Raw genomic sequence first — 17,986 nt, forward strand, 5'->3', positions numbered from 1 at the left:
AGACACCAACACTAGTGTTTTTACACAGTCTTCAAAGGACCAGCAAACCTGGGACAAATTCTAAATGCAATGGATCGCTAAATAGTTGTAGGTTTTCCTTGAAACTTTGAACATCTTGTATTACACAAGATGAATAAAAGCCCCAGCAGAGTCTGCTGATTTTTATTTAGATGTACAGTATTATTTCCAGTTCACACTCGTGGCCTGGAGAACCCAATACAGCCAGGACCATCACCAAAAAGCAGGGAGGCATTCTCGAGGTCACCAGGCTCCATGCACTCCAGCTCTCAGCTCACAGCTGGATTCAAATAATTGTTTTGGTTCTTTTAGGAAAGCTTCTGAGTGAAATATGTCTGTGCAGCCATAATGAGAATAAGTGAGTTCTTTAACAGCTAACGAGACGACCTCTTTTAATAGAGGATACACTAAAAGAAAGGAAAATGCGATAGCATCCAACAGTTCAAAGCAACAAACCATCAGCATAAGGTTGTGCAGATTCTTTATCATACATCTGTTTTCTTAACTACTTCCTTCAGCTGCTCACTTTAGGGGTCACCACACCAGCTCATCTGTGTCCATCTCACCCCATCCTAAACATCCTGCTCTACCACACCAACCCTCTCTTTTGGAGAGAAAGGAGCCGACTCTGGGTGCACCCTTTACAAGCCGCTAGTGCAAATCAGGAAACTATGAACTAGATACTTTGAACTTTATGCTGGCCTAATCAAATCTGCTTTTGAACGTCCTGTGCTCTGTACTTATGTTACACACCAGTTTTAAATAAATAAAACTGGGTTCGAACCGGCAACCTTCCGATTACAAGACGAACTGCCAACTCTTGAGCCACGTATTAGTTCTGTCCTTCGCTCTAATGGTTGAATTAATTTGACTTAAGTCACAGAAAGCCTCAATAAAGGCAGAAGTTACACCTTTGTCTCAGAATAATGAGGTGATATTTTTATTTTTCATATGACTTGCATGTCTTGAAAGAACACATGAAGCAATGTGTCTACCATGAACTTTTTTTAATCACATCTTCAGGTAATTATTTCCAAACCAACATCAACAACATCAACCAGAGTGCCAGGTAGATTTTGGGGGGCAAACTCAAGGACAGAGAGCAAAGGGAAACCATCACTTTCTTGTGTCCTTGACTCCTCTTCCCACCATAGGTGCAAGCAGAAGAGGTGAAAAAGGGATACAAGGAAAAGGAGTCAAAGCAACAGGTGCTTGGTATATAGTCTCATTTTAAAGTGATATAAATGAAATGACATTTCACACAGCTGTATTTTATGATCTCAGATGTAAAAGTGCTAATGTTGTAATTCAATTAATAAAATAATGCAACAAGGCAAGATGTACACGGAGAAACGAGGAAGAAAGGATTAAATAACAAACATGAGCAGATGAGCTGCTTAAACGGTCCTCCATCCACTAATGCTTGTATAGTCCAGCTGTGTACTGTCTCCTTTATCCAGTGAAGGTAAAAACACTTCCACAACTATAGATCCTCCTGATGGTTCTAAGGAATACAGAAATTAACTTCAGGCTCACAGGCAGGACAGGAAACAAGGAGGTACACACTAGTGAATGAGAGAAGCCCAGAGCACAATCAATGATGCTCAGCTAGAAAACATTGGACTACCCCACCGCCTCCCCCCGGTCAGGAGAGCATCCTTTGAGAGGTTAATCAAAACTGTTCTTCAGTGATTTCAAGGGTCTGCAAATACAATTTGGCATTCGATAATACCAGGTTGATATTAATAGTCTTCAGGACAATACCGAGAAAATCCAACAATCCCTTTTGAGAAACCTCAGAAACAGACTGAGGGGAGCAGAACATCAGCCTCGAACGGATCGGCTGATTGTAAAGTGAAAAGAGAATATTTTCCATGCCAACATAATACAGCCAGCTTTGTTTAAACTTTGTGTTTTGCATGGAGGAAACATTACTCCTGGGTAATTCGTTCCTACCTGTATTCAAAATGTTAAAAACAAAAGAGTCACCACAAAGATTAAATAATGACATTTTATTGGACTGGCCCCAAACAATGGCACACCCCCGGGTGTTACTACCTCTGTGAAATCTGTTAATCATGAATAGTGCAAGACAGTGTCACTGAGGTTTACTTCTTTTTTTTTTTACTTTTTTCACCAAACATAAATAGGCCTCCTGTGCGGTGCATTTCACCTAGTGCTCCTAATATCTCCAAACACATCCTTGAACATTTACACCCTTTGGGGGGGACCTGAGGGGGAGAAAAAGAAAAACAAAATTAACACACTTTAATAAATTATATAATCAGTTGTCAGTCACTATAAATATATTAGACCCCCCACAGCAGCACAGAGCACTGCAACTGAGTGAAAAGTACCCCATCACATCAAGCATTTTCCTGAATTTCACCTACAGATCCACAAACTTTGTTCAAAAGTCGGTCAAGGGACATTAACATCTCGGTTCCCCTCTCACTGTAGAGCCTGAATAAACAACAGGGTAGATTCTGTTAAATATTCACACAGGAAATCTAAAACAGAAGAACTACCTACTAAAGAAAAACGCATTAACCTCTGTTCCAGTGTGGTGGCAGCTCGTCGTCGTCACGGGCCTCATCTCTGGGCCTGTGGTACATCACTTTCCACTGAGCACTTGTTTCTTTTCAACCCGTGCAAGCAGGAGACACAACAGTGAGTGAAAGTTTAGTAAAACAACATGCACACAGTAGAAATGTATGAAAACTGAAACTATGCCACAGTAAAAACACACCTTATTTAGTTAATTAGACTAAAGAGTTTATGGTTTATTTTGCATTTTTTTTTAAATTGTATTATTTTAAAATATGACAAACACTGCTCACATCATAAGAAACAAACTATGAAAACCTAAACCACTCAGCTGATGCTGGTGAGCAGAATTTAAAACCAAGCAACAATAAAACTTGAAAGGACAACATTTCGAGTTGCACACCTTGTCTCCTCCTGGGAATCACATCGCCTTCAGTCAGATCTTCTCTGCAGAGCCTCTCTGTGAGAGACGGTTCAGAGTCACTACAATGAACAGAAAGGATCTGAAAATATCACAGAAGGAGGCGTCCTTGGCTCAGACTTACCTTGACATGTCCTACACTGCAGCTCGCCGCTGTCCATCTCGCCTGCCTCACCTTCACCTGCCTCTTGCTTGCAACCATCTCTCTCTTCGTCCTGGTCCACTGCATCCGTGGGCTCTTTGTACAGGCCTCTCTTATACGAAGACTTGGCTGGATGCCTTTGTGGTAAAGGGTGAGTCTTCCTCGGTGAAGAATGCTTCCTCACAACCACCCTGATGGGCTGCTCGCACCCTCGTCCATATCTGCCCTCATCCTCCGAATCTCCAGCATCGTCCATGTACATCTTTGAGCTGTGAACTTTGCTCCTGCCCGTCCCTTTAGCGAGGCTCTTCCCACAACACGCGCACACATACCTCTTCGTACCTGGCCGCCACACTTCCTCTACATCCTCAGCAGCACGGGGAGATCCACCAATCACCTCGGTGAGCCGCCTTCCTGCGTACATGTGGTGCTGGGGAAAGAGGTCCACGTCGTCCAGATCCGTGGAGAACATTTCATCTCTGGAGGAGAGTTCATCCAGAGATGGACTAAGGACGCTCATGCGGTCGTGTTTTGGCTGCATGGACAGGTAGTTGTAGTAGTAAGGAGCAGTCGGGGAGCAGAGGTGGCCAGGTCCGGCAGATCCAGGTGTTAAAACATCATCGAACGGCAGCTTGAGGATCTGGTAGCTCCGATCAGCTTTGGCTTCATCCAAAGACACTGCTGGATGTTCCACCGTTGAGACGTGGTCTCTGTTTTTAGACTCCTGTACTGATGGCTGAATGGAGGAAATGGCGAGTGAGGCTGGAGTGGAATTACGCGGCTCCTCGGCATCACATCTGGGAACACATTGATCAGTCACTGAGACATCTGACTGGATATCCATGACTTCTTCTTTCCCAAGATGGAGGAAACCATCTACTGCCGACCGCTTGCCCTCAGGACACTCCTCATGGACAGAGGAGCTATCGAGGGGCAATTCCTCTTCCAGTCTTCCTGCCCAACATCCCTGAGCGCTCAGGGTGCCTAAGATCATTTGGCTGGACTCATCGGCTGCAGTGGATCCGCCGAAGGTCACAGTAGTGGACTCTGAATGCAACATGCGAGCCTGCTCTTCATTCTTCTTTTCTTCTTCTGGAGAAAACATTCCTGAGGACTGGGACGCAATTCCGGAGTCGAGTTCTCGTTCGGCGCCCTGCAGTTCATTGGCTCGAATTTTATCCAGGCACTCTATGAGCTTGGTTATAGCGTCGCTGGGGTCAGTTTGGGCCTCCGAGCAGGCCGTTTCCCGACGGCCATGAGGCTGTGGATGGTAGTGATGCTGCTGCTGGCGAGGTACGTCGCCCCAGACAGGAGCGTGGAAGCGAGGCTCAAACATTCGCCTGTAATCCATCGGGTAAATAGGAGCATGTGGTAAAACAAAGCCAGGGTATTGCATGTACTGGTAAGGGTGCATGCAGGGGCGGCCAAAGTTAAAAGCTGGGAGGATGGTGAGAAGATAAAGGGAATGAATGGCAATGAAGCTGCATGCACCATCTGCAGGTTTAATGCAACAGTGGATGAGTGTACATACCTCCAGGCAGACCAAAGTGACTGTATGGGTTGTTGAGCTGCCACTGTGGATAGAGGTAGCAGGGCTGAGATGGTGGCTGGACATAGAAAAAAGGTCTGGGATGGTGATTTCTCTGTTGTCCACTCCCAAATGATTGTGGCTGTTTGCTTGCATCTACAAAAATGTGTTTTAAGATCATTAACAAGCAATAAGTAAATAATCCATTATTAAATTAAAGGTTTAATCAGCATGAGATGAGATACTTAAGGCTGCCTTTACCGTCCATTTTCTTTCTCCTTCTTGCTCAGCCTGTCAGAAATAAAACCTCCAGAGGGATTAAAACAGCCACATAAACATCCCCAAGCTTCTGGAAATTAAACTCGTTCGTTTGTTTGCTTTTTTTCTCCTTCTATAGTTAAAGTTCCTCTAAACAAACAACGGTAAAGAGGCTTCCCACTCAGGTCCACATGACGCGACCATAAACCAAAGCTGAAACATCTCCGTTAATCAGTCATATAGGAAACAGCTGCAACTCCTGCAGGGCTGCCTGATTCAAGTGCAAACGGAGAAATCAGCATCGCGACCTGTAAATAAATGAATAGTTAGGATTTATTCCAGGGGGTTACAACCTAAAACGGACACACAAAATACAGAGTCGGCATCAGTAAATAAGTCAATTAAATTATGTTACGCCGGACAGTTATGTCTGAACATGCCAAATTCAGACCATCACCCGACATCGACATGACAGTTATTTTATTTTATTGTATTTTATACCATACCATACCATACCATACCAACTTTATTTCTAAAGCACTTTAACATAAAACCAGAGTTTCACAAAGTGCTGTACATGTTTATTTTATTAGCCGAAGGGAGACATAATTAAACAAAAATCGAACAAAGTCAGTTAAGGAAAATATCGATTTTTAAAAAGGGCTCAGAATAGTACAAAGAGATCATGGCTAATGAATACTAAAACTCACGAATAAATATGGTTAATATGATATCCTTTAAAAACGTCTTTTTGTTTTTGATTCTGTGTATTTATTTACTTATTTGATTGTTTCTTTGTAGAGCCAAATCTTTGATTAAAAGCTTAATTCTAATGTCACATATAATTATTTGCCTATATATTTAGATCCGTAAGATTAATGAAAATTATATTATCTATTATTGTAAATATCAATAAAATACTAGGGTTTTATTGTTAAGTGTTAATAAATAAATGTTTTTAATAAATAAGAATGCAGGGGACTTTGCTCTTGTCGGTGGTTCTAAAATAAATGTCCATAATTGTTTTTCTCAGGTGCAGTGTCTGTCTCAGTCCTGCAGGGGTCGCTGTTTGTCTCTTCATCAGAGGACGCAGCTCGCTTGATTCCGGCGCAGGCGCAGTATCCTCTGTTGGCCTCTTGTCTTGGAGGCGCTTATGATGCGTTAAAAGGTTGTCCGCTGCTCGGACCTTCCACACAGCGTCTCAGCTCGGCACGGGGAGATCACTGCACGCCTTCTGTTGATGGGAAGAAATCCCGTGACGGTTTAGAGTGTGGATCCTGCTAAGGTTTACAGTAAGCTAAATTTTTGTTGTTTTTTAGGCGTTCTGCGCGAGAAGTGGCTCAGCTTATTTAGCTCTTTTAGCAGCTAGCCTAGCAGTTTGTGTGCGTGTTAGCAACATGACCACTCTCGTTAGCTACTGCTATAACGCCCTTTTTTCATAGCAGCTTCTTTGCTGAGTTGATGATATTATATCCGTGATTTTCTAACTATAACTGCCGGCTCATCCTTCTCGCTAGCTAACTGGTAAGGTACACCGGAACTACGAAGCTAATGGGGAAGCTATAGTTGCTAACTTGCCGCGGGTGACTACTTGAGCCAGTGATATAACGTTACATAGAGGCTAGATGTCTAGCTATCGTAATCAACAGATGGGGGACCACCTCTGTGGAGGTACACGTAAGAAACATAGCCCCGTGTTGTTTGCCAACTTCAACATCTGGCTAACGGCTCCATGTTTTAGACAGCACCGGGGTTTGTTTTGGACGTGGTGGAACGTGCTAACGAAGCTAGCAGTCCAGTTTCAGTGTGGTCCGAAAAATGTTTGGCCGGACTGAAAAAATATCTCAGTATTTATCTGCAGGATAACCTGTTAGCAGGCTGTGAGGCTGACTGCGTCCTCGGTGGCTGGCTGGCTGGCTGCGTAAAAAGCACGTTTTCCAAGGTGTTGCGTGCAGATTGGGCCCGCATTAAGTGGAAGAAACCCTGTAGACGCATAAATGTGGATGGAGTTGTATCAATCTTGACAGTTGACAGCTGTTAATATAGATAGATAGATGATCTTAGATTCTGCATCAGCAGAGTGTTTCCGCGGTGTGTGGAACGTGCTAGTAAATTGCACCGATGCATAACCCCGAATCCGTTAGCCTGCAGACTGATGTAACATATGTTAGGTAAAGATTATTAGCGGGGTTTTTTTCTTTTCTTAATAACATCACCTTTGCGGCTTATACTCCAAGGTAGATTTTCATAGACCTGGGTGAGGTTGAGGTTCAAGACAGGTGACTAATTGGAGCTGGAAAACCCCTGCTTCAGTGTGGCTTAGTAAGGCTTTTTTTTATTTTTTCTGGCAAAATGTGGTGACCCATCTTCCTTGCTTCTTGGCACTGCTACTGGTGATGTAACTGCATATAGAACTTTTTTTTTTTTTTTTTTTTAAACATTGTTATTTCCTGAGGATTTTCACTCATTTTTTGTTTAATTGACAGCTGTGAACAAAGGTGAAATGAGATCAGATCAGGCAAAATGGTTTGGTGATTATTGAGAGTGCTTTAAAATCCAGAAACTCTTTAAGGTATTAGGTAGAGTTAGGATCTGGTGACTGGTGAAGACTTTAACGCACTCACCTAACTATTCGGTGACCCCTGAGGTCTGTACCGTAAACCAGTTGATCTTATCCAGATAACATCAGAGTTAAACTTGGGTTTCCTGTGAAGGTGGTTTACTTTAGGATTGTGTTAGGACAGGGCGTTTGGTGTAAAAACTCTGCTACATAAAAGTTAGGAGCCTGTGGTAACCCCTTGCACCAATGGAGAAGCCATGCTGTACACCAGCAAACAACAAAACATGTCTTTTGTGACTGCTACACCTGGAGTTACAAAGGGACTATTAAAAATAGACACATTGTAGCCTTTCAATAACAATTTTACAAAAAAAAACTGTGAATCCATGTAATTCAAATGCTGTCTTGTTTCTTAGAAGGGTTTTGGGTAGTTTCTAGCCAGGCTGTTTTCTGGCTTTTTCCTACTCTTACCAGTTCCAGCGCGATACAGGTGCTTGGCTTTGGGCATTTGTCGATGTTGAGTAGCAATTCCATACCAGTGTTAAATTAAATTGAGTGACTGGGAATCTTTTTGTAAGCTAATATCAGACTCGGTTCAATTGCACTCTCTCTAGTTTTGTAATATAACATTTCTATCCAGCCCAATCTTTTGAGTCAGACCAATATTCAATACAAATATTAGATCCATGCATCTCTTGTTGTTTCATCGTCTAAGTCACTAAGCAGTGATTGCATATTTTTGTGAATTTTGGGGTGTAATTATTTACCATCTTCACCATCATCATGTCATGTCACCAAATCACTTCATACAACAGCATTTAGTGTGGGAAACAGTGCCTTTGCACAAAAAATAAAAAACCATTACAGATTTTGAAACGTATATGTTTCTCGGGTAGCGAATCGGGTGGGGATATTTTCCAGTGTTAACCTTTCCCACCCAGCAGGAAATGGTGTGCTTCAACTGATAATACTCTTTAGTGTGAGATCACACAGACTGCGCAGGTTAAAGACAAACTAATGTCAGCGTTATTTGCGCTCTCACTGAAGAGCTCCTCAGAATTCAAGGCTGCAGTGCATGTGGGAAAACGGCTGTACTCGCTGACCAGCTGCCAGTGCAGTTTCTGGACGAGAGGGTGAAGTGAGTGCTAAGACTCTGACAGGAAATGCAATTTTTCAGGGTGTTCAATGCTCAGACAACCTAAAGAAAATCAGAGGAATGTAAAGAGTTTGTAGATTTCTTATTTTTCCTCTACTGCCGGTTTCTCTGCATGTGAGACTCACGCTTCCTTTTTTCTTTTTTTACAGACAAGCACTGATGTAGCAGCTCGCTCTCTCTCTCTACCTCCACTCCCCAGTGCCTCACTGCATGACCTCAGACAACAAATAGGAAGCCCACAAGGGGGAAACAGCCCGTTCCTCAACCCGGACCCCCTTCCTCTGGATGCCTCGTGGTGATGCTCAGCTTTTGGCACATCTCTAGCAGAAGGAGCAACAGATATTTTTCGACATAGGTGTTGTACGCCTCCACTTGGGCTTGGGGAGTCATTAAAGAGTTGGCCCCTGCCCACTCCCCCTTCCCCATTTATCCTCTTGAATCTTTAAGATTGTAACTTTTTCTCCTGGTTGGCTGGAGTCCGGTTCTGCCGGCTGCATTACTTTTCAAAACTGGGGCGGGATTCATGGGATGCGACCATGTCGGATCTCAGTGAGCGAAGGCCGGTCAACACGGACTACGCTGTCTCCCTGCTGGAGCAGCTCAAGTTCTTCTATGAACAGAAGTTACTGACTGACGTTGTGCTGCTGGTGGAGGACACGGAGTTCCCGTGTCACAAGATGGTCCTGGCCACGTGTAGCTCCTATTTCAGGTGAGTGCGCCTCACGGGGATGGAATAACTCGCGTTGTGCGCGTCTGCTTTTAACAGCCTCGGGCTGCTTGTGACTCTAAATGCGAAGAGATGTATGCATGCTGTCTTTATGTAGCCTGGTGAGGTCTGTGGGTGCTCACCTCCCTCAGTTTTAATGAATAATGCATCTTGTAGTAGAGCAAGTGTTACCTGCTCTATACAAAACAAGTGGATGGGGTTACTTGAGTGCTGGAATGTCCTCTACACCAGTTGAGGGTTTGACATAAATAACCAGGAAAAATGTTTGTCAAGCAAGCACAAGCTGAAGGAAGTCAAATTCCTTGTTTGTGTGAACGAACTTGGCCAAAAAAAAGATGATTCTGATTAACGAAAGTGTGGTAATTAAAATGAAGAGGCTCATCGTGGTGGTATTAAAAATATGAAGGAAGCCATGTTTTTGAGACACCGTCTTATTAAAATGCATGCTGTCATCAGGACTAGAAAGCATGCATTTTAAAAATAGGTCAGTATTGACTGTAAAATGCATTTTAGTGTCCGCCTGTTCGACAGAAGTAGTCTGTTTTATCAACAAAAACGTTTTTTGTTTTTTGGGCAGCAGTTTCTGATTAAAGCCTTCACCAGGAAGACAGGTGTAAAAGATGGTCTGCTTGAGCCCAAACTAAGGGACTGAACTGCTCTGGTCTGCACTATGTACCACGGCCGAGCTAAAAGGGAAGGAGCCAACATGTAGCCCGGGACAGACACAGATGGAGGCAGAGAGTTGATGCTGATGTAAAGATGATGTAGCTGTCAGCAGAGATGGAGACAATCTAGACAATTTCTAGAGTTGACAGTAGTAGTGCTCATGACTGTATTTAAAGTCAAACATTGGAAGGTTAAAGTTTGCAAGACCCCATAAATCAAACCACCTGCTCAGCTAACTCAAACATTAGGAGATGCATGTCTTCAATTTCTCACACGGTGACAAACCTGCAGAAGTAAGAACGGATTAAAATAAAGCTGCAAGCAGTGATGATTGTCGCGGCGTATCCAGCAAGTATGTGGATGTCTTTAGCCATGGATTCTACTTGGATGTTGGACAAACAAAACTTGCTAGGTGGTTTTGGATACCCCCTCATTATGTGTTTAACCTGCAGTGGAAGTGTTATGTGCATGTTTATCACGTTGTCCAGATTTCCTATTGCTACTAGGAATCGCAGTAACTGAGAATTATTACTGGCACATACATGGCTGTTATCACACGTAGTGCCTGTAGTGATCAAAATTGTTTGATTTGATAAATCATTTCCTGCTTTTTCTTCTTCTCTTGTCATTTTTCAAATCAACTGGAAGAGAATGAATTTAAAGAGAAACTCCACCGTGAACCAGGGTTTGAGTGGTGAATTTTTAGAGGAGTGTTGGCCATTTACAGAAGTTGCATCAATAACTCTACATGGATTCGGTGCAGAAATAGAAATTGAGCTTTTGCCTGATTGTTGATGTTAAGCTAAGTTCAGTGATAAGGTAGGTAGATGCTGGTTTTGAACCTGCTTTGTGGTACGGGCACTGAAATATTTATGCATGGGGGGAAAAAATGAAGCAAACATATCAATCAAAGCCCCCCGAGACCTCATTTGTCCACACCACATTGCATGATAAAGAGTGTGCAGTGTAGTGAATAAGATTCTGTGCATGATGGGAGCTCCTGCAGCGTTTGAACACACCATCTACCTCCTTCCTGTCTCATTGCATGCACTCCAAGAAAAACCTCCCATCAATTCAGACCTCTCACAACCGTTTCCCATGCAGTCGTTATCTGGTGTGAACATGGGAAATGTTTCCCCTTCGGGGTGTAGAGGTGTCGCAGCACTTTCTCTTTAAAGTGGAGCCTATTCCTCCTCTTTCTCTCCACGCATGCCTCTCTTCAAGGAATGGAGGGCGTCTGTGCAGAGCGCTTGTGTTTATAGGGGGAAAGTCTGGTCACGTAGGTCCTGGTGAAAGATGGAGAGCAAAAAGTGGGGAAACAAGGGAGGTGGGGGTGTGCAGGGGTATGCCTGCAGGATTGCGTAATACAGGCTGGCAGGTTTGGTCGCTGTTGTGATCAGCACACAGACACACAGCCCCCAAAAGCCAGTGTTCAGGTGGGCAGAGCAGTTCTTTCTTTTTCATACAGTGATTGCTTTGAAAAATAAAAATTAGAGCAGCATGTTGTAGTCAGCTGTTTATCACCCTTGAACAACATTCAACAGTGCTCACCACAATGTCAAAAAGCTGATATATTCAAGCACAAAGGGCTTCAAATCCTCCAACCAGTGACTGCGAATTATCTTCCGGATGTTTTTTAGAGCAGGGGATTCTCTGGATTTTAAGTGGGCATAAGGAAATGAAGTGTTAGTGCTTTTGGCCTCCCCAAAATAGTAGTTGTGCAGTAATACACGGTGCCTCTGAACACTCTGTATCTAGCACAGAATCCAAATAAATGTAAATTACCATCTCAAGCCACTAACTGTTTCTCAGATTTGTAAATCTGAATGAACTGATGCAGTAAAGAGGCTCTGATTCGCACCAGCTGCTGATGAATGACAACATGGCAGCGTGGGCATCCCACCGAGGCTGCTGATGCAATGTGGGGGTTGGAGACTACCAGCCAGGTGCTGGGTGTTGCTTGTCGCCTTTTGTCATCTGGTATTAGTGAAACAAGCTTATTAGTGTTCAACAAGACAGCAGTAACATCTGTTCCAGGTAAATCGGTGATGCTGCAGTGTTTACCACAGATTATGAACTCCAATACAAAGAGTTGGAGCTGTTTTGTCAAAGGTACTTGGTGAAAATAACTTAAGCTGGTCTGCTCTTCAGCCTTGGTGACTTCATGTAAAAATACATGAAGTAGGTTGGAGTGATGCTCCAGAGCAGAGGCAGCCCAAGGTGATGAAGTTGGAGGAAACTCAGCTGACCTGAAATTCTATCATTGGTGTTCTTGTAGGTCACGGTATCTTTAATGTGACTTTTGGATAAGTTGGTCTTCATATAATTTTATAATATAAAGATGCATGACATAACACAACCAGTTGTTAGTTACTGTTACCCAGCATGCATGTGCCGTTACTGGTGTAAGAAATGGTTTGTTTCACCGATTTTTGTGTCTCAGGATGTTTGCCCCGTTAAACAGGATCAGTTTTGGATTAATAATTGTTTTCATATTAATGACTCACGATTAGAACCTGACAGATGGATAAAGAATTGTCAGTCCTGTGTTTCAGTCAGACATAATTTGAACAGAAATGTTAAAAGGAGGTGACAAACTTACTTTAAAGTGAAGCCTTTGTGTGGGAAATGCTGAACTTAGTTTGGAAATTTTATACAGATATTAAGAAGTCAGTAAACGGGTGTCATATTAGTATGTTAGATAACTGGCAGCTATAATGCCAGAGTTACCTGTAGAAAGAGAGGAAAGTACAAACTGGATAAAGCAGGCTCCTCTCCATCAGAGCTCATTGTATCTGTTATCTTGCTCTGAGTTATGATTAAGATGGTGTGGAAAATGTTTTCTGTTCATATTATTTATTTATTTTTTAAATTGGGTGATGCATATGATTAAAATCATATCTTCATGAACACCAGTGAACCTCAGTTGACATGAGATCTCGCTGTTTCACTTCCTCTTACATCGGCTGCTGTGTTGACTGTCGTCTCACTGTTGTTCTGGTCTTTCACTCGCAGGGCAATGTTCATGAGCGGCCTCAGCGAGAGCACGCAAACCCACGTCCACTTGAGGAACGTGGACGCGGCCACCCTGCAGATCATCATCACGTACGCCTATACGGGCAACCTGGCCATCAGCGACAGCACAGTAGAGCCACTCTACGAGACCGCCTGCTTCCTGCAGGTCAGTGCAGTGAAGGACAAAGAAAAGGAACAACCTGTGCTATTTCTCTGTGCCAAAGAGCTCTGTTGTTGATCTGAATTTGTATCAATCCGCCACTGAAAGTAGTGCTCTGGTAGTGGCCTCGATAAATTCTATCCTTATTTTGTATCTTTAAAGATAAGAATATGAAGAAGACTAAAACTAAAGACACATCCTTTATTCTCCTATTTAGGTTGAGGATGTCTTGCTGCAGTGCAGAGACTACCTGGTGAAGAAGATCAACGCTGAGAATTGCGTCCGCATGCTGAGCATCGGTGACCTCTACAGCTGTAGTGAGCTGAAGCAGAGCGCCAAGCGCATGGTGGAGCACAAGTTCCCCAAAGTGTACCGACAGGAGACCTTCCTCCAGCTGTCCCACGAGCTGCTCATAGACATCCTGAGCAGTGACAACCTCAACGTCGAAAAAGAGGAGACTGTGCGCGAGGCTGCTATGCTGTGGTTGGAGTATAATATGGAGGCACGATCACAGCACCTGTCCTCGGTTCTGAGTCAGATTCGCATAGATGCACTGTCTGAGGTGACCCAGCGCGCCTGGTTCCAGGGTCTGCCGCCTAACGACAAGTCTGTGGTGGTTCAGGGCCTCTACAAATCCATGCCCAAGTTCTTCAAGCCACGGTTAGGCATGACTAAGGAGGAGATGCTGATCTTCATGGAGGCCATGTCAGAAACCCACAGTGACGGTTATGTATTTTCTTCGAACGTGCCTACTACAGTAGTGTGTTACAGCCCACAGGCGGAGAAGGTGTACAAGCTGTGCAATCCCCCGGGAGACCTGCAGAAGGTGGGCACGCTTGTGACTCCTGATAATGACGTGTTCATCGCTGGTGGGCAGATCCCTCTCAAAAACTCAATCTCCAACCATGGCAAGAGTGGCAAGTTACAGGCGGTGTTCCGCTCAGTCGATAGTTTCTTCTGGTTTGATGCCCAGCAAAACTCCTGGGTGCCCAAAACCCCCATGCTGTGTGCTCGAATCAAACCCACGCTGGTCTACTGCGACGGCTTCATCTATGCAATCGGAGGGGATAATGTCGGAGGAGAGCTGAATAAACGCACAGTGGAGCGCTACGACTGCGAGAAGGACGAGTGGACCATGATGAGCCCCCTACCCTTCGCCTGGAACTGGAGCACCTCGGTGGTGGCGCATAACTGCATATACGTCATGACCCACGATTTGATGTACTGCTACCTGCCACGAGCCGACACCTGGATGGAGATGGCCATGCGCAAGACGAGCCGCTGTTTTGCATCTGCAGCCGCCTTCGGCGACCTCATCTTCTACATCGGCGGGCTCCACGTTGTCAGCAACTCCGGCATCCGTCTGCCAACGAGCACCATTGACGGCTCCTCAGTTACTGTGGAGATTTATGATGTCAAGAAGAATGAGTGGCGTCTGGCGGCGAATATCCCTGCCAAGCGCTACTCCGACCCGTGCGTGCGGGCCGTGGTGCTGCTCAACTCGCTCTGCATTTTCATGCGTGAAACCCACATGAACGAGCGTGCCAAGTATGCCATCTATCAGTATGACGTGGAGCTCGACCGTTGGTTCCTGCGGCAGCCCGTGTCGGAACGTGTGCTCTGGGATCTAGGCAAGGACTTCCGCTGTGCGGTGGGGAAGCTGTATCCCTCCTGTTTGGAGGAATCCCCCTGGAAACCCCCAACATACCTCTTCTCCCCCGATGGCGCAGAGGAGTTTGAGGTGGACGGTGAGCTGGTGGCCCTCCCTAACGTATAGCTCATAAGCACCCCTCCCCTATCTCTCCGTCTAAAGCAGGAGACTATATTACCAAGGAATAAACAATAAGGGGAGGGGGCTCATTGGAACTCTAGAAAACAAAAGGGTTTGACTTTCTGTATTGTAGAGGGAGCTCTGGACTTCAGAGGCTGTTGCTGATGAGCAGCCCAAAACAAGTTTGGAGCAACAACAAAAAACGCCCCCTCAAAATTACTAGTAATCTTAAAAAAATGTTTTCCCCGTGTTCATTGGTTTCTTTTTTTTTTTTTTTTTGCCAGTGAAATGTGTTTAGATTTTCCTACATTTGTCATACTGTTCCAACTAGAGCCCGACCGATATCAGCTGGTGCCCAATTGGCACGTGTCTTGTCCGATATTTTTCTACGAACGTAACACAAAAAACAAAGTTTGAGGTCATTCAGGCGTCCAAGCAACTCAGACTCCAGTGTTTCCTGCAGATTTCGTTTCTGTTTGTGGTGGTCACATTCTGAAATGAGTAAAATAAATATTACTGTTTTATAAGGTGCTCCTCTGCAGTTTTCAATTGCTGTGGTCTCTGTGATAAATAACAGTGCAATATATTCAGCTGCCTCTCCGGTGAGTCTCTCATCACTCGGTTTGGACAGCTGCTGACCAGTGCCAGCAGCTGTCCAAATCTACCACAGGGGGAAAGGCTGGAGAGGCAAGGACCACCACAACAGTGAGCCAGCCAGTAGGGAAACATGAGGTGGGAAGGGAGTGGGCTTTGAAAATAAGAGCGTTTAAATTTATGGAAGTTTTTTGCCCATGTCTGCATGAGAAACACTGGACTCATGGTTTACATTCACTCAGCACTGTCAGCAGCACATGTAGCAGAGTAGGAATCACAGCTTTGAAACGTGGTCAGGCAATCGGCGATCTGCCTCCAAAAGTAATTTTAACCATGATAAATAATGAGAACAATCTGAAATGCTCCAGGTTTGTATTTCCACCGATCAGCCACAACGTTAAAGCTGATCTTTTATTTATTTTTCGTTCCAATGATGGTTATTTCAAGCCACTGTACACACTGATATTCACTGGGAACTATTCAGTATTATATCACTGTTCATAACAGTTGTAACACAGTTTGTTTTGTTTCAGTTTCACTTGGCAAAGTTTGCTCTGCACCTCAGTTCCGTTTACTCTTTGGAGGTTTCTGGTCGTTTCAAGGCACGATGCACTCTTATATTCACTGGGAATTACTCAACAGTTGTGGCACAGTTTGTTAGTTTCACCTGGCGGAGTTTGTGTCAAATCTCATTTTCGTTTACGTTGACAGCCGTTAAGTCACCGCTGGCTTTTCGTGCTTCGTTGTGTGCAGCAGCCTCTAGGTCCATTACTGCCACTCACTGGTAGGAGACACGCATCACATCACTTTAGCTTTGGTGTTATAACTTATCCTAAAATCATGATCATAGTTCTCTTTGCAGTACAATGCAGTGGTGTCAAAGCTGTTTGATCTTCAGGCAGGTGGTTCTAATATTGTGTGTGTGTGTGTGTGTATATACACACCAATATACAGAATTTTTAATTTAAAAAAAAAAGAAAAAAAAGAGCATCCACACCAAAAGATCCAGCGTCGTTCAGGCTCTAGTTCCTACAATATGATAATCTAAACGTCAGCAGATGATGATGAGGATAATGATGCACTTGTAAATCTACTCAAATGTCAATGGCAACTGTACCAAAATTACCCCCCAAAGCCCCTTATTAGATTGTTGCTTCCCCCTCTCTCCGCTCCTGTTCTTTCCCCCCCCTCTTCTCTCATTACTGATGAAGGAATACTCTGCAGAAAATCTGGCTTTACAGCATGAGAACCTCAGTTTGATCCACTTTAACATTTTTCTTTTGCTCTGTGCAAAAGAAGCTGATTTCAGACGTTAAGTTAACATAGTTAAAGTCAGTCAAAAGTGAGTGTAGAGTGCAAAAGTGTAGAAAAGCAGCAGTTCTCCCCATTTGATTCTTAAAACAGAAAATGTTTGACTCTTAATTTAAAAAAAGAGTTGTATTAGATTTTAACTGCGTCATTCTCTGCTTTCAGCTTTTATAAGATTTGCTGCTTTTCTTTAACTTTTTTTGCAGAGGTAATGAAATAGTTTCTAATCTAAGAGTTTAAGCTTACATCTTCAAATTTCAGTAACACTGGTTTACTTTTTTTTTATTTTTTTTATTTTTTTTCCTCTCTCTTGCAGTCACAAAGCAGGTGAAGTTTAATTTCCAGCAGAGTTTTCCTTTTTCAAAAAACAGGATCACTTATTTCCTCAAAAGGCCTGCAGATGAGGGAAGCAGAGGCTGCGGTTTTTGGGAAAGGCCAGAGAGGCTGTTTTTAAAAGCGAGAGAGAGGGTGACTGCAGGTTCAGCCACCCGTCGCCTCTCCTCCCTCACCTCTCTGTCCTCTGCCCTCACGCCGCCGCTGCCTGTTCCTCGAGTTGGTTTGCACACCGGTCTTCCACACAGCCAGCAGTCAACGCCTCACTCGATCTGCCGTGACATGATCGTGACACTTTGTTTTTCTCCAACACACAACTCCATTCACAGTACAAACAGGTTTCTGGCTCATCATCTTTTTAAGTTTTTGTTTCTTATTTCCAAGCTGCTGAAATATATATAAAATGTATAATAGAATATCTATTTTTCATATGTTTAAAAGAAAACTGTTCTAGTGTGGGGAAATAACCAGGTCTATTTTGTATTAGGTTTTTTTTTTCTTTTAAATTAATATCAGACTTTACTGTAGTGTGATTGTGGGTTGTTTTTTTTTTTTGTTTTTTTGTTTTTTCTCCCCTATTGAATTACATTTTCCGAAGTGAATATCGAGGAATCTTGCTGCTGATTGGTTGTGAGAGGAGCGGGCTAGCCTTGGGATTTTTTCGCTAAGGAAACTGTCCCGCCAACCACTAGCAGAAGTGGAGAGGGGCGGGGTTAGAGGAGGGAAGGGGTCTTCCTCCTTTTTTCTTTTTTTTTTTTTTAAAAACATGAGCACAGGTGCTT

The 17,986-nt window shown here is 43.8% G+C and overlaps 2 protein-coding genes across 3 annotated transcripts; one reads left to right on the plus strand and one right to left on the minus strand.

The window, feature by feature from the left end:
- Positions 1 to 2,015: 2,015 nt before the first annotated feature.
- Positions 2,016 to 5,179, minus strand: LOC101474117 (bucky ball). Of its 2 annotated transcripts, none has more exons than XM_004551797.5 (7): positions 4,918 to 5,179; positions 4,660 to 4,812; positions 3,111 to 4,565; positions 2,969 to 3,025; positions 2,570 to 2,656; positions 2,408 to 2,481; positions 2,016 to 2,249 (listed from the first exon to the last, which is right to left on the minus strand). In XM_004551797.5, exons 1-6 carry the CDS (start codon positions 4,922 to 4,924, stop codon positions 2,450 to 2,452), a joined length of 1,791 nt encoding a protein of 596 aa, XP_004551854.1. In that variant the 5' UTR covers positions 4,925 to 5,179; the 3' UTR covers positions 2,016 to 2,249; positions 2,408 to 2,449. The 2 variants fall into 2 exon arrangements, with proteins under 2 accessions (XP_004551854.1, XP_023011228.1); XM_023155460.3 differs by having other exon boundaries at positions 2,412 to 2,481; positions 4,918 to 5,178.
- An 856-nt stretch (positions 5,180 to 6,035) lies between these two features.
- Positions 6,036 to 17,514, plus strand: kbtbd2 (kelch repeat and BTB (POZ) domain containing 2). Its single transcript, XM_004551795.4, has 4 exons — positions 6,036 to 6,206; positions 8,780 to 9,339; positions 13,039 to 13,204; positions 13,416 to 17,514. Exons 2-4 carry the CDS (start codon positions 9,167 to 9,169, stop codon positions 14,973 to 14,975), a joined length of 1,899 nt encoding a protein of 632 aa, XP_004551852.1. The 5' UTR covers positions 6,036 to 6,206; positions 8,780 to 9,166; the 3' UTR covers positions 14,976 to 17,514.
- The last annotated feature ends 472 nt before the right edge of the window (positions 17,515 to 17,986 follow it).

Source organism: Maylandia zebra, linkage group LG9 (genome assembly GCF_041146795.1).
Source record: "Maylandia zebra isolate NMK-2024a linkage group LG9, Mzebra_GT3a, whole genome shotgun sequence".
Taxonomy (NCBI): domain Eukaryota; kingdom Metazoa; phylum Chordata; class Actinopteri; order Cichliformes; family Cichlidae; genus Maylandia; species Maylandia zebra.